The 12,947-nt window shown below is 56.3% G+C and overlaps 2 protein-coding genes across 4 annotated transcripts; one reads left to right on the top strand and one right to left on the bottom strand.

Moving 5' to 3' along the window:
* Window positions 1-62: 62 nt before the first annotated feature.
* GARIN5A (golgi associated RAB2 interactor 5A) lies at window positions 63-5,168 on the bottom strand. Of its 2 annotated transcripts, none has more exons than XM_059151140.1 (5): window positions 4,936-5,168; window positions 4,628-4,746; window positions 4,147-4,277; window positions 850-1,120; window positions 63-233 (listed from the first exon to the last, which is right to left on the bottom strand). In XM_059151140.1, exons 1-5 carry the CDS (start codon window positions 5,021-5,023, stop codon window positions 177-179), a joined length of 666 nt encoding a protein of 221 aa, XP_059007123.1. In that variant the 5' UTR covers window positions 5,024-5,168; the 3' UTR covers window positions 63-176. The 2 variants fall into 2 exon arrangements, with proteins under 2 accessions (XP_059007123.1, XP_059007124.1); XM_059151141.1 differs by having other exon boundaries at window positions 4,963-5,168.
* A 54-nt stretch (window positions 5,169-5,222) lies between these two features.
* Window positions 5,223-12,127, top strand: EMC10 (ER membrane protein complex subunit 10). 2 transcript variants are annotated; one of them, XM_059151124.1, is made up of 8 exons: window positions 5,224-5,435; window positions 6,834-6,906; window positions 7,848-7,957; window positions 8,842-8,946; window positions 9,282-9,463; window positions 9,624-9,717; window positions 10,680-10,766; window positions 10,996-12,127. In XM_059151124.1, exons 1-7 carry the CDS (start codon window positions 5,322-5,324, stop codon window positions 10,764-10,766), a joined length of 765 nt encoding a protein of 254 aa, XP_059007107.1. In that variant the 5' UTR covers window positions 5,224-5,321; the 3' UTR covers window positions 10,996-12,127. The 2 variants fall into 2 exon arrangements, with proteins under 2 accessions (XP_059007106.1, XP_059007107.1); XM_059151123.1 differs by lacking the exon at window positions 10,680-10,766 and having other exon boundaries at window positions 5,223-5,435.
* Window positions 12,128-12,947: the final 820 nt, after the last annotated feature.

The raw sequence follows: 12,947 nt of genomic DNA, 5'->3' as shown, positions 1-12,947 counted from the left end.
AAACACCATGTTGAGGCAGCCATGTTGAACTGGTGATGTTGACAAAAGTGCTCATGACCTGCTTGTTGGTTCTTAAGTGGCCGATCTTTATTAACTTTAATAATTCATCTTTCTGGCCCTGAGATAAGGTACTTTGATCTCTGGTCCTTTGGTGACCTCATGGGTATTGGGAGGAATCAGAGTCCCCAGAGTTCAGAGGTCTGTGGGTCAAGTCTGGCTTCCATGGCTTGAATCTGGGTATAAGAAAGAATTTGTCTCAGAGGTCTTGACCTGCGGATGTATCAGCAGTTTGGGGGTGGGTAGGTGGAGTAACTTTTGTACTTACCTGGAAGGTGGGGGGAGTGGGGTGTCTCAAGAGGAAGACACCCCACAGGTTTCAATGCTCCCACCTTCAAAGACTGGTGCTCCTCTCCTCCCCCTGGCCTTATAGGGAACTGGACATCCGGTTTGGCCCACCCTAGCCCTTCTGGGCCCAGGTGTCCCTCCCACATATCCCACCGAAGTGGGTCAAGGGGAGAGAGGCTGACGGATGGGGGTGCCCAGTTAAGAAACTTGGCTCGTGTCCCCAACCCTGCCCTGGCTTGAGGTCTTGCTGTCTCTACACAGAGATTTCATACCCTTCCAGGACTCAGGAGTGAGGCCTTCCTTGGCGCCCTGTGCTCTCACCACAGGAATCCAGGCCCCCAGCCACTCCCACACACTCAGTAGTCCAGGTTCCCAGCCCTAGCTCAGGGTAGTCCAAATTTCCAGCTGCTTCCTCCAGCGCCCCCTCCCAACCCCGGAGTCCAGCCCCAGCCACGCCCTCTCCCCGCCCCACCTCCTCCCCAGCATCCCCGCCCCTCCTCCCACCTCCTCCCGCTCTATCAGGTCGTCGTCCTCGTCGTCCTCGTCGTCTCCATCCTCCACCGGCGAGTACTCCTGCGTGAAAGGCACGGCTCCCTCGGCCGAATGGAAACGCAGTCGGTAGAGCAGCCGCACCCACTGGCCGAACTCGCGGTCTCGGCTCTCGGCCGGGGCCCGCAGCTGCAGGTAGAAGGCGCGGCCGGTGCGGAACTTGACCTTGAGTTGCCAGCGGCTTTCGTTGTGGACGAAGAGCTGGACGAACTGCAAGGGGAACAACCTGGGAGGGCGAAAGGGGCAGCCTCAGGTTCTGACGCTCCGTGGCTCGGCAGCCTTGCCATCCCGGGCGCCTTCAGGGTCGGAGTCGCCCACCCTAACGCCCCTCTCTCAGCCCAGAGACAGTCCCTTTTCACTTTCTCTGCCTCTTGAATTTTTTCCATCCGCATAGTACCTCTGTGTCTCCCGCTGGTCCTTCTAATAGGTAGCCGCCTTCTTGAAATTTCCAGTTGAATATGAGAATGACATCAGACCCATAACAGGTCCAACGACCAAATTCCTGACCTCCCCAACTCAAACCTGCTTCTCTTTGCCTTCCGCATCCTAACTACATCCTCCCACTGTTCCGTCAGAAGTCGTGGGGTTGCTCCTGACCCCACGTTACTCTCATATCCTCATCCAATCCTGCCACAAACCCTGACAGCTCCACCATTAAAATGCCACCGTCTCCAGGATCCGGCCACTTGTAACCCCTTCCACCACCAGCTGGGACCCGCCACCCGCCCAGGGAGCTCCCTCAGCCTTCACCTCTCCGTTCCCATGCGGCCGCCAGAGGGCGCCGGCCAACACCCGAGTTCACGTCCCTCCGGTGACTCCTGCGGCTCAGAGTAAAGGCAAGGTCCCTCCACACCTTGACCTTGCCCCGCAGGATCCGCCTCCTCTGTTTACCTGTCTGCTCACTCCCCTCGCTCACTCAGCCCCAGCATCACCAGCCTCTTTGCTGTTCCATAAACCTACCAGGCGAGCTTCTACCTCCGACACTGCCTCAGGGTGGGAATCTTCCTCCAACCAGCCCCATGGCTTGGCCCCTTAATCTTGTGTTTCTCAAAAAACGCCTTCTCTCTGGGCTGCCCCATCTGTCTCCACAAACCTTCCCCCCTTGAACAAATTGTCATTTATTCTGTTTGCCTTCCCAGAGGGGGAGTTTGAAGGCAGAGATTGTGATCTCATTTTGTTCGCTGCTGCTCCCCAAGTACCCAGGGCTCACATGGTTGGTGCTCAGTGGATGCTTGTTGAGAGGGTGGATCATTTGGCCCAATACACACAGCAGGGATTTGGACCCAAGTCTTATCCACGATGGGGCAACCATATATCACCCTCTGGCCTGGCAGTGCTACCTCTGGGGACAGACACCCTCACGCCTGTGTGCATGGATGCCCTCTGCCTACCATACTGGTTGCAATCCCATGACACCGGGCACCACTGTCCCTCAGTAGGTGGCTTCATCTCTTTATGACATTCCCCAAGTGGCAGAATAACAGTTGACGTTTACAAGGTGCTGACCCCTTGCCAGGGGCTGTTCCAAGGGCTTCACAAACATTTACGCAGTTTATCCCCTGAGAGCCTGGGAAGGTGGGCTCTCCTCTAATCCCCATGTTCCAGATGGGGGAAATTGAGGCACAGACAGGTAGGGAACTTGGCCAAAGCCAGTGAAGAAGAGGTGAAGTCAGGATTTTGAACCCAGACAGGATGGTAACAGCACCAGATGAAAACTTGGGAGTCCAAAAAAGGATATGGGGCTTGTACTTATGTTGATATAAAATGAATGCTGATACAGTGCTGATGAAGGAGTGAGCAGAGAGGAAAAGTAGTATACACCTGCCCCTGGTTTTAAAGGAAGGGGGAACACCCATAAAATGCTTATAGAATGGGCCCAGGCCAGCTCCAGGCTGCAGGCTAGAAGTGAAGGCTGGTGAGTCTTGATGCATTATTTGCAGAGCAAGTTCAGTGCTTTTAAATTGACGGTATGCTTTTTTGGGGGGATGGTGTTGAAGGGGTTCCAAGCACCCCTTGGCACTGTCATTAGTGTCCCTCCCACTGCAGCTCACCACTCAGTGAGTGGTGAGGTCGATTGGTGGGACAGTTTAGCACTGAAAGGAAAAGAAGCAGTGTAGAAGCGAAAATGCCCCGGTGCACCGTAAGGTGTCAGCATACTGCTTTGTGGAATGTTCTAAACTTATACAGGGGGGATACATTAAAGGCTGTAAGTAGCCTTCATTTAGTTGAGGTCAGAATCAGATTCTGCCACCAAGTGGGTTGCAAAAGAACCTTTTAGGTTTCAGAACTGCAGACAAAGAACTGTGGACCCCTGTGTGTGTATGTGTGTGTGTGTGTGTGTGTGTATGTGTGTGTGATGTAAGTCTTTCCTTCCTTTCCTCCCTTTCTCTCCTTAATTGTAAGATGTAGTAAAAAAAGGGAAAGCCACTGGCAGAATGCTTTTACAGTATACTACACATATGTACATGTTTTGTTATTGGCAGCTAGAGGCAGGAGCCTAGGATGGGCGAAAGGTGTTATTTTGTGCTATGTATGTTTTGTACCTTGATGTGTATTTGCATTCCTTTTTCAGAGAGAAAACAAAAGACCCTGTAGGGCTTGTGTTTAGTGTGGCACTGGAGCTCAAGAGTCATGAGGTCAGGGGCACCTGGCCGGCTGGGATCCAGCCCTGAGCCAGGCTCCCTTCTTTTTGCTCTCCCTCTCCCTCTGCCATTCCCCCTGCTTATGCTCTCTGGCTCTATCTCTCTGTCAAATAAATAAACAAAATCTTAAAAAAAAAAAAAAAAAAGAATCATGAGGTCAATAAGGATGAGGAACCTGAGATTCTAATCCCAACCCAACCCCTGAACCACTGTGGGTCTCTGGGTAAGTGGCTCCCCTCTCTGGGCCTCAGATTATCTCTTCAAAGGATGGGACTAAGGAGCCGCACCATATGACTATGTCAGCGATGAGACTACCTTCATGGCCTACAGTGTGCCTGGTATGCAGCAGGCGCCGCATCCATGGTTATTCTCCTGATCCTTGCCAGGGTGAAACTGAGGACTGTCCTCATGTCCATCTAGCTCTGATTTCTAGTCCCTGTGGATTGCCCTCCCTTTGTTCTGGGTGTACAGCAGCCCGCAGCAGGCTGGCAGCTATCCAAGACTCCTGGCACTGGGAGTCATCTGTGTGAGAGGAGGTGCTGCAGGGAGGCGGCCCAGGATGCCCACAGCTGGGGAAGGAGGAGGTCTAGGCTGGGATGGGGGCAGTCACCCAAAGAGCTGCAAGCGTCCGTTATCCTTGGCAGGGCCGGCCAGCAGCAACAGGTCTGGGAGTTCCAGGGCTGGACTGGAGGCTGCCACCCCCATGGTGACCTTGTTGGCGACTTCTCCTAACCGGGTCACCTGGAGCCAGGGATTAGAGGTTAGAAGGCAGATAGATGGAAGGCAGGAATGGTGGGGTTAAGGGTCATGAGCCAAGTGTATTAAACACTGAGTCTGAGGTCAGACATCCTGGGGTCAGAAGTCAAGAGTTATCCAGGTGTGAAGTCAGGGAAAATGAACCAAGGGAATCAGAGGCCAGGGTTCACAGAGAAGCTAAAGGTGTAGAGGCATGGGGGTGGGGGTTGATCCAGAATGCCAGAAGATGAACGTTATGGGAGAATGGTCAGAAGTTGACAGGTCAGGGGTTCCTCAAGTCAGGAGGTCAGGGCTCAAGGTAAGGCTCAGTGTCAGGGGGTTCTGGGGCTCCACACCTGCACAAAGTTGCTCTCAAAGATGGGGAAGTCTCGCAGCTGGTCGAACTCGCCGCTCAGGAGGTGGCGTTGGAGCCGTCCGGGCCGGCCCGTAGGATAGCCCGGAACCAGGGGGCATTCTAGAGGGGCAAAGTTCAGGGGTCTAGTCCAGGAGACTGGGCCGGGGACCCCTCCCCTTTGCAGGGCCCAGGAAGTCCCACTCTGCCAGCAGGGGAATCCTGGCCATCAGGATTTCTCAACGCCAGCCCCATCCCTCACCTGGTTCCCTCACCAGGTCCAAGCCAGTCAGGCCTGGATCCGCCTCTCACCTGCCATCCCACCTGGTCCCTCCTCACCTGTTCCACTGGGGGCCGGCTTAATCTCGTGCCCCCGCATCATCGCAACGCCCCGCCCCATGGGGAGAGCGGAGGGAGGTGCCGCCAGAGAAAACGGGTGGGTGGCGCCGCGGGCTCTACACGTCACAACGCGGCAGACCAGGCTTAAATGTCACCGAAGAAACGCCCGTTGTTGTGACGTCATCATAGGGGGGCGGTGCCCAGATACCTGGGTAAAGCTACCGCCACGGGTCTGGCGTCAGACCCCGGTAGGGGGAGGGTGCTAGTGCGCAGGCGCAAAGAGCTGGCGCAAGCGTTTGCGCAGCAAGCTCCCAGCGCCCGGCTCGTTTCCTCCTCTGGCCTGATGGGAAGCGGTCAAAATGGCGGCGGTCGGTGTGGTGGCTGCTCACCTCCTCCTGCTATTGCTGATGGCAGCAGCAGTCCCTAGCCGGGCCCGGGGCAGTGGCTGCCGAACCGGAGCCGCTCTGCGGGGGGTGAGTACTCACTGGTTCTGCACAGGGGGCGGCGCTGACGGAAAGCTTGGGTCTCGGGTGTTTAGGTCCGGTAAAGTGGGAAGGAGGTATTGCAGGGCCAAGAGAGGAGAAGAGGTGAAAGTGAGTATAGTTAGGAAGGCTCTAGCTCGTGAGTATGCATGAGGGCGGGGCTCGGATGGACTTGGCGCCTGGGCTTTCGGTGCTTTAAAAACGAGGACGCGCCGAAGGAGGTTGGAGCAAGAACCCGGTGTTAACGTTGGAACGCCGGGAATCCGCATTCGTTAAATATGCATGAGGAGGTGTGGCCCTGGTGAGCTTTGGCAAATGAGACGTAGGGGCGGCTAAAAGGAAAACTGCGGAGAGGCTCTGGAGTAATAGGATAGGTGCTTCCTGCATATGCATGAGGAGGGCGGTATCTTGATTTGGAGGTTTAAAATCTGGACACCGAGTTGCGCAGGTGAGGGTTGCGTAGGTGCAAGGGCGTGGTTGGAGGATGCAGAGGTAGGAGAAATTTGAGTTTGGAGAAGTGGACGGCGTGGGGGCGCCTGGGTGGCTCAGTGGGTTGAGCCTCTGCCTAGGACTCAGGTCATGATCTCAAGGTCATGGGATCCAGCCCCGCATCGGGCTCTCTGCTCAGCAGGGCGCCTGCTTTCCCCCCACCCCGGCCCGGCTCTCTGCCTGCCTCTCTGCCTACGTGATCTCTCTCTGTCAAATAAATAAAATCTAACAATTTTTTTACAAATTAAAAAAAAAAAAAAAAAAGTCGACAGCGTGGAGCCTTAGGAGCCTTAGCCTGAGGGGCGTCTTTGTTGTGGCTGTTAAGGTGTAAAGGAGGCCACGTGTAGGGGCGCCTGGATGGCTCAGTCCTTAAGCGTCTGCTTTTGGCTCAGGTCATGATCTCAGAGTCCCTGGATTGAGCCCCACATCAGGCTCCCTGCCCCCGGGGTGGGGGGAAGCCTGCTTCTCCCTCTCCCACTCCCCCTGCTTGTGTTCCCTCTCTGTCTCTCTCTCTCTAATAAGTAAATAAAATCTTAAAAAAAAAAAAAAAAAAAGAGGCCACTTGTATATAAGGTTGGGAAGGAATCTCAGGTATCCTTTAACCCACGAATGTTTACGATGCTAGGCATGAAGATACTTGCCTTGGAACTGGAGATGGTTGCCTTGGAAACAAGGTTACACTTCTTTGCAGGCTTTGGGTTTCTGGGGACCATCCAGATCATGAATTTTCATGAAATGGGCAGTTCCCGTTGGAATCATGGTGGACAGGTGTCAGTGTTTGGATATGAATATGAAAGTAAGGTTCCTCTTTCTGCCTGAGTCTGTCTTGGGATCCGGCAGTCCTGCCTTCTGCCTCGGGCTCTGATGGTCCTCACCTGGGGACCTCTCTCTCACCTGCAGGCCGGAGCAGAAGGTCGAGAGGGTGAGGGCTGTGGCACGGTGGGGCTGCTGCTGGAGCACTCATTCGAGATTGGTAAGTCTAGGAACGTCCTAGTCTGGGTACTTAGCCGGTGTCCTGTGAAGTCAAGAACTTGGGTTTGGATGCCACCCAATGTGAGACATGCCTTTCGTTTACTGAAAGCTTTGCTCCTCAGAATGTGTTTGCATTATTCCGGGAAGGTTGGGGCAGGGAGGGCATGAGAGAGAAGGAACTCTACCTTTGAATACTCCCTTTACTGTAAGACACATCCTAGTTGCCTAGGGGCAACAGTAGAGCGAACTTCTCAGACCAGTCACTCTGTGGCCTGCACTAGGTGCTGGAAGTTCTGGGTGTATTCACTCTAATGCCCTCCCCGCAGCCCTGCAATGTATAGGTATTAGAGAGAGCCCCATTTTCCAGAAGGGGAAGCAGGCCCAGAGGGGCATCACATCTGTAAGTGAATGGTAGAGCCAGGACCTGCTCTATAGCCCAGCTTAAACAACTACGGTTCAGGTGTTTAGGTTCTCAGAGCACAGAGGTCAGTACAGTCCAGAGGTCTGAGCCACCAAACTCTGGGGCACTTATTAGAAACGCTGAAGCCGGGAGCTTCCACAGACCTCCTGACTCAGACCTTGGCCTCTGCTCGGGAAAGCCCCACTGGTTCTGACATGGCCCCATGGGTGGAAGCCCCTCTGTTCTGCAGATGGGAGAACTGAGGCTCAGAGAGATGAGGTGATGGTCCCTGGGTCACCTGGCGAGGCAGAGGCAGGGCTTGGAAGCTGTGGCATTCAGACATCTGCTGTCAGCTGCCCTGTGGGATAGGAGGGTGGGATGTGGCGGGGGGGGGGGGGGGGCAGTGGGGTGGGGTGGGGTGGGGTGGGGGTCTCCACTTTGCAGGTGGGAACATGGGGGCTTGGGAGGGGGAAGCAGCCTGGTCATTGCAATGGTCTTGGGGTTCGGTGGTGGGGTGGCTTCTGAGTCCTGACTCCCCACAGATGATAGTGCCCACTTTCGGAAGCGGGGCTCACTGCTCTGGAACCAGCAGGATGGCACTTTGTCCCTGTCACAGCGGCAGCTCAATGAGGAGGAGCGGGGCCGGCTTCGGGTGAGGAGGGCACCCAGGGCTTGCTTGGGGTGTGGGGGGACCTGTGCCTTGGACCACGCCATGCGTGTTTCAGGGCCTTTGCCCTTTGCCTGTGCCGTTCTTTCTGCGCAGCACATCCTTTTCTCTCATGGTTTTCATATCGTTGCTCCTCTTACTTCTCCAGGTTCAGTCAAGATACTTTACAATCAGTTAGAAGGAGATTTGCTTGGGAGGAGAAAGAGATCCCTGGAATGGCCACAGTTAAATAAAAGGTTATTTCTATCATAGCCCGTCCCGTGGCTTCCTCAAGGCCAGGCTCCTGCCAGGCCTGGTTTGGTCCTCCCTAGGGATGGTGCATGGAGGTGCAGTAGGCCAGAGGAAGAGAAAAATGAGAGGTAGAGAGAGAAGTTGTCTTTTGGGGATGGCCCACAAAAGCTGCCACAGTGCACTTGCACTCTCTCCCTTTGGCTGGATGTAATTGCCTGGGAGGCTGGAGACACAGGTCTTATCGTGGGCAGGCAAGTGCCGGTGGGCGCCCTTCCTGTGGGAGGTAGTCCATTCTGGCCAGCCGTGCTTTGTGCTTCCTACGTGGTTCTTTGTCACAGCTGTCACTTCTGTGGCTGGGGAGTCCAGGTATGGGGTGGGCCTAGGTGCAGCTGGATCCAGGTTTGAGGAATATGTCCTTGGGACTCACTTCTTCCCTGGGCTGGGCTCTACTGCTCTTACAGTGGCTTCTCCCAAAGGTGAAGTATCCAGTGGCTCCTGGCCTCACTCACCACCACTGGGCTAGGGATGAGGGGGATGCAGGCAGGTGAGACGGGGGAAGGGTCCCCTGGGCCCAGTGGTGGTCCAGGCCTGGCAGGGGCTGCGCATTGTCCTCACTGCTGCCCTCCTCTGCCCTGCAGGATGTGGCAGCCCTGAACGGCTTATACCGGGTCCGGGTCCCTCAGCGCCCTGGGGCCTCTGATGGCTCAGAAGCTGGCAGCTATGTCTCCTCTTTCGTCCCTGCGGTGAGTCAGTGATGGGACTGTCCTTGGGCCCTCCCACCTGCCCCAGCCTGGCTTCCACCATTTGTGATCTGGCGTTTATGGACAGGAAGGACTCATACCTGGCCTTGCCCTCAAGGGCTGGAGGGGGGATGGTCCGGGTGGTGGGCCCTTTGATGGGACAGCATAGGACTTCATGGGGAGGCTGTTGTATTTGGACTTGTGCCCAAGGGAGGGGGGAACCATGAAGAGCTTTGAGAGATCCTCTGGGCCCTGTGAGAAGGGTTGGAGGCTTGGGGGTCTTGGTGCAGGCAAGGTCTGGGTGGCAACCCTGATCCCCCTGCCCCGCCCCACCCCAGTGCTCCCTGGTGGAGTCGCATCTCTCGGACCAGCTGACGCTGCACGTGGATGTGGCTGGCAATGTGGTAGGCGTGTCAGTGGTGACGCACCCCGGGGGCTGCCGGGGCCATGAAGTGGAAGATGTAGACCTGGAACTGTTCAACACGTCTGTGCAGTTGCAGCCACCGGCCACCGCCCCAGGGTGAGGGCGCACGGGGTGCGGGTGCTCCGGGATGCGGGTGCAGGGCAGGGGCGTGGGCAGCACCCCCCATAATCTCCGCTCAGCCATCCTGCTGCTGCCCTTGCTGTGTCCTTGTTGGCTGACCCCGGCCCCATAGCCTCTCTCCTCTGCCCACCCCTAGTCCCGAGACCGCAGCCTTCATTGAGCGCCTGGAGATGGAGCAGGCCCAGAAGGCCAAGAACCCGCAGGAACAGAAGTCCTTCTTCGCCAAATATGTGAGTGGAGCTCTGCTTACCCTGGTCCCTTCCCTCCTGAGTCCCCCCTCTGCCCTTCTCTCCCCCATGGCCCTTGGCCTGTTCCTCTTCCTTCTGGCCTCCTGTGCGAGGGGCTTGCCTGTCACCTCCAGGCCTGTCCCCTGGCACCGGGGCTCAGCCCAAGGCCTGGATGGGGTCAGGGAGGACTGTTGAGCTGTGCTCCTTGCCTCTGCCTTGGTCTGTACCTGGCGGTGGTCACAGGGTATTCAGGCTCAGCATATGGCCTGCCCAGAGCCAGGCCTTTCTGGGAAACGGGGGCAGCCTTTCAGGCTGGGGGCAGATGCGGTACAGGCTGTGTTGGTGTTGAACAGAGGCCTGTCTGCTGTCTGGAGGAAGGGCAGTGAGGAGGGTGGTGGTCAGGGGAGGGACGTGGTCAGTACTAGGAGGGGGCTGGGACGAGGCCTGGGCTGGGACAAAGCCTAAGCTGGGCAGGTGCTGTGAGGCCAAAGAAGGGAGGGAGGCAGAGATTGCAATGGGTTGGGGAGATTTGGAAAGGAGAGGACAGGTGGGGTCCTCCAGGTGGGGCTGGGTTGCCTTTGGCTTTGGGAGGGCACAGTTAGGGGAGGCAGGGCTGTGGGTGGAGATGCTCAAGAGGCTGGTCTGGAGCTGGAGAGGGGACGGGCCTGTGCTGCCAGGCTGGGGCTGGTAGGAGGAGCTGGGGGCACTGAGGCAGAAGGGTGATCTACCCAAGACAAGGGCAGGGGACAGCAGATGCCACTGTGGGTGGAAGGATGCCAAGCCTGACTGCCCTGAGTGTGGTGCCAGTGGGGCCTCAGATTTGCCAGCAGCTCCTGACAGCTGCACTGCCGGGAAACTGAGGCCCAGAGAGGCCAAGAACCCACTTGCCCCGGCTCTGCCCTCCCCAGTGGCCATAGGACCCCATGGCCACCCCTGGCCCTGACCTGTGCCCCCTCCCTCCTCAGTGGCACCTCATTCTCGGGGGGGCTGTGTTGCTCACAGCCCTGCGTCCTGCCACCCCGGGGCCCACGCCGCCGCCGCAGGAGGCCTGAGTGAGGACTGAGCCCCCTCCCGCCTCCACCCCACCCTGTGCCTCACCAGCCCTTCCCCAACCTGTAGTGATGTAGGGGACCTGGGCCCCCTTCCCTCACGTGGCCTCCCCTTATGCTGGCTCCCCCACCCTCCCTGCCCTGGCAGAATCTGGCTCATACTCACTTTTCTTCTTTCTGTCTCTCTCTTTGTCTGTCTGTCCACCGTCCCATCCTCCTGTCTGGCCCACAGTGGATGTACATCATTCCCGTCGTCCTGTTCCTCATGATGTCAGGAGCACCAGACACCGGGGGCCAGGGAGGGGGCGGCGGCGGGGGTGGTGGCGGGGGCAGTGGCCGCTGAGGGTGGGGGGCATCAGCGCCTGGTCTTCTTTCATGCAGGCAACCCCCTCCCGCCAGAGTGCTATTGTCCTTGATCATCCCAAGAAAGATTTGCTAGCTCCCCCTGTCCCCATCCCGTGATGGTAGGGGGATATTCCTCCTAGGAGTCCTTTCCCTCTAGGCGGACAGGTGGCCAGATTCTGGCATACCCTGCCTTCCCCTGTGATCCTTCCATAGCCCCAAAGGCTTCCTTTTGGCCACAGCATGGAGCTCGAGCTCCTGGTCCAGCTCTGACCTTATGTTTTCCCCCCTTCCCCTGAGCCTTGTAGTTTGGGAACATGCCGAGTTCTCTCCAGCCTCTGTGCCTTTGTTTGTGGTCTCCTTGCCCTGCCTGTCCCAGGCCTGGCTAGAGGGCCCCCCTAACTTGTCTGACTGGATTGGGCCACACACTTTCCACCTGTCTGCCCTCAGGGGCCTGGCACAGAGCAGGTGTGGGCTGGCTATGGGCATCCCTTGGCCCCATTCCAGCAGCCCTGCCTTGGGACCCCGCTTCGGCCTTTATCTGCCCATGGCTCCAAGCAGGAGTTGGGGTGTTGTGCCCTGTTTGGATGCCAGGCCTCCCACAGGCTTTGGGGCATGCAGAAATGTTTAAAGTAAAAACAAAGTAATGTCTGGTAGAGTTGAGAGCCGATGATGTAAATAAAATCCCTTCCCCAGCCTGGAATGTCTTCCCTGGGACAGGCCACCAGGAGAGGACTGCTGGCCTTTCCTATTTATCATACCACCCCACCGATCTATTTAAAAAATACCAACAATCTATTGAAATACATCAATGTTTCGAAAAGGTATGACTTCCAGCAACCAAATGCAACTGTTGATTTGGTTGCAGGGAAGTCCTTATGTACAGGCTTTATTGAATTCCGCTCTTTGCTCTGTGTATTATCCAGAAACACACAGAAATGGCTGTCACGGTCGCTGAAATGTCTGTGTAATGCTTTGTGGTGTTGTATGGTGGTTTATTAAACTGTTCCCCAAATGTTCAACGTTTAGCTTCCTGCTGGATATGGTTATAAATAGCACGGTAGCGAGTGCTCTCCAGTCTCTCTTTGGTGAGTGTGAATTATTTCCTGGGGATGCATGACCAAAATCACGATGGCAGACCAAAATCAGATGGAAACACTTACGGGAAAGTAACGCGTTCGTGTGGCTCGAGTATCAAGACAATATCAAAGGTATGTGGTGGACAGGTGTCTCGCCCAGTTGCTTTCATTTGCTTAACTTCTTGTGTCAGCCCGTGCCAGCAGGGGCAGGGAGGGACACATGCTCTCCTTTCTTTGTAACGCAGAAGTAGCAAATCCCCTCCACCGCCCAGCCCTTGCCTCTTGGCTCCTGCACCTAATGTTCTGGAGACTTCTCCTAATGGGGGAGTGGCCTCGTCCTTGCACCCCATCACAGAACTGCACCGGAGCTCATTCAACCTGGCCTCTGCCTGCGGCTGTCACTGTTTCCCGGATGCAGATGTAACCAGGGTAAAACCCCAGCAGCAGAATGACCGGCCAGAGGAAGGTGGCATTTGTATAAATGTGACCCACGTTGCTAAGTTGCCCCCATCGAGCAGACACCGGTCACCATTCCCCCACGGCCTTGTCAGCAGATGGCTCAGACCTCTCTGTGTCGTGAGGCTCTGATCCATGTCAGGAGGGAAATGGAGCCCGATAGCACCACAGGGATTTTCTGGGAACCGTTCTTGTCCTTTGCTCAAGGGCAGCATTTAGGATTTTGAATTCCTCTTGTGATTTGTCTGATGTTGCTGACGCCTAAAGCCACCCCCTTCTGTTTTCTGATCCCTCTGGATTCTTGTCC

The sequence above is a fragment of the Mustela lutreola genome, chromosome 16 (assembly GCF_030435805.1).
Source record: "Mustela lutreola isolate mMusLut2 chromosome 16, mMusLut2.pri, whole genome shotgun sequence".
NCBI lineage: Eukaryota > Metazoa > Chordata > Mammalia > Carnivora > Mustelidae > Mustela > Mustela lutreola.
Note: the sequence above shows the minus strand (reverse complement) of the source record. Positions and strands in the feature narration are given on the sequence as shown.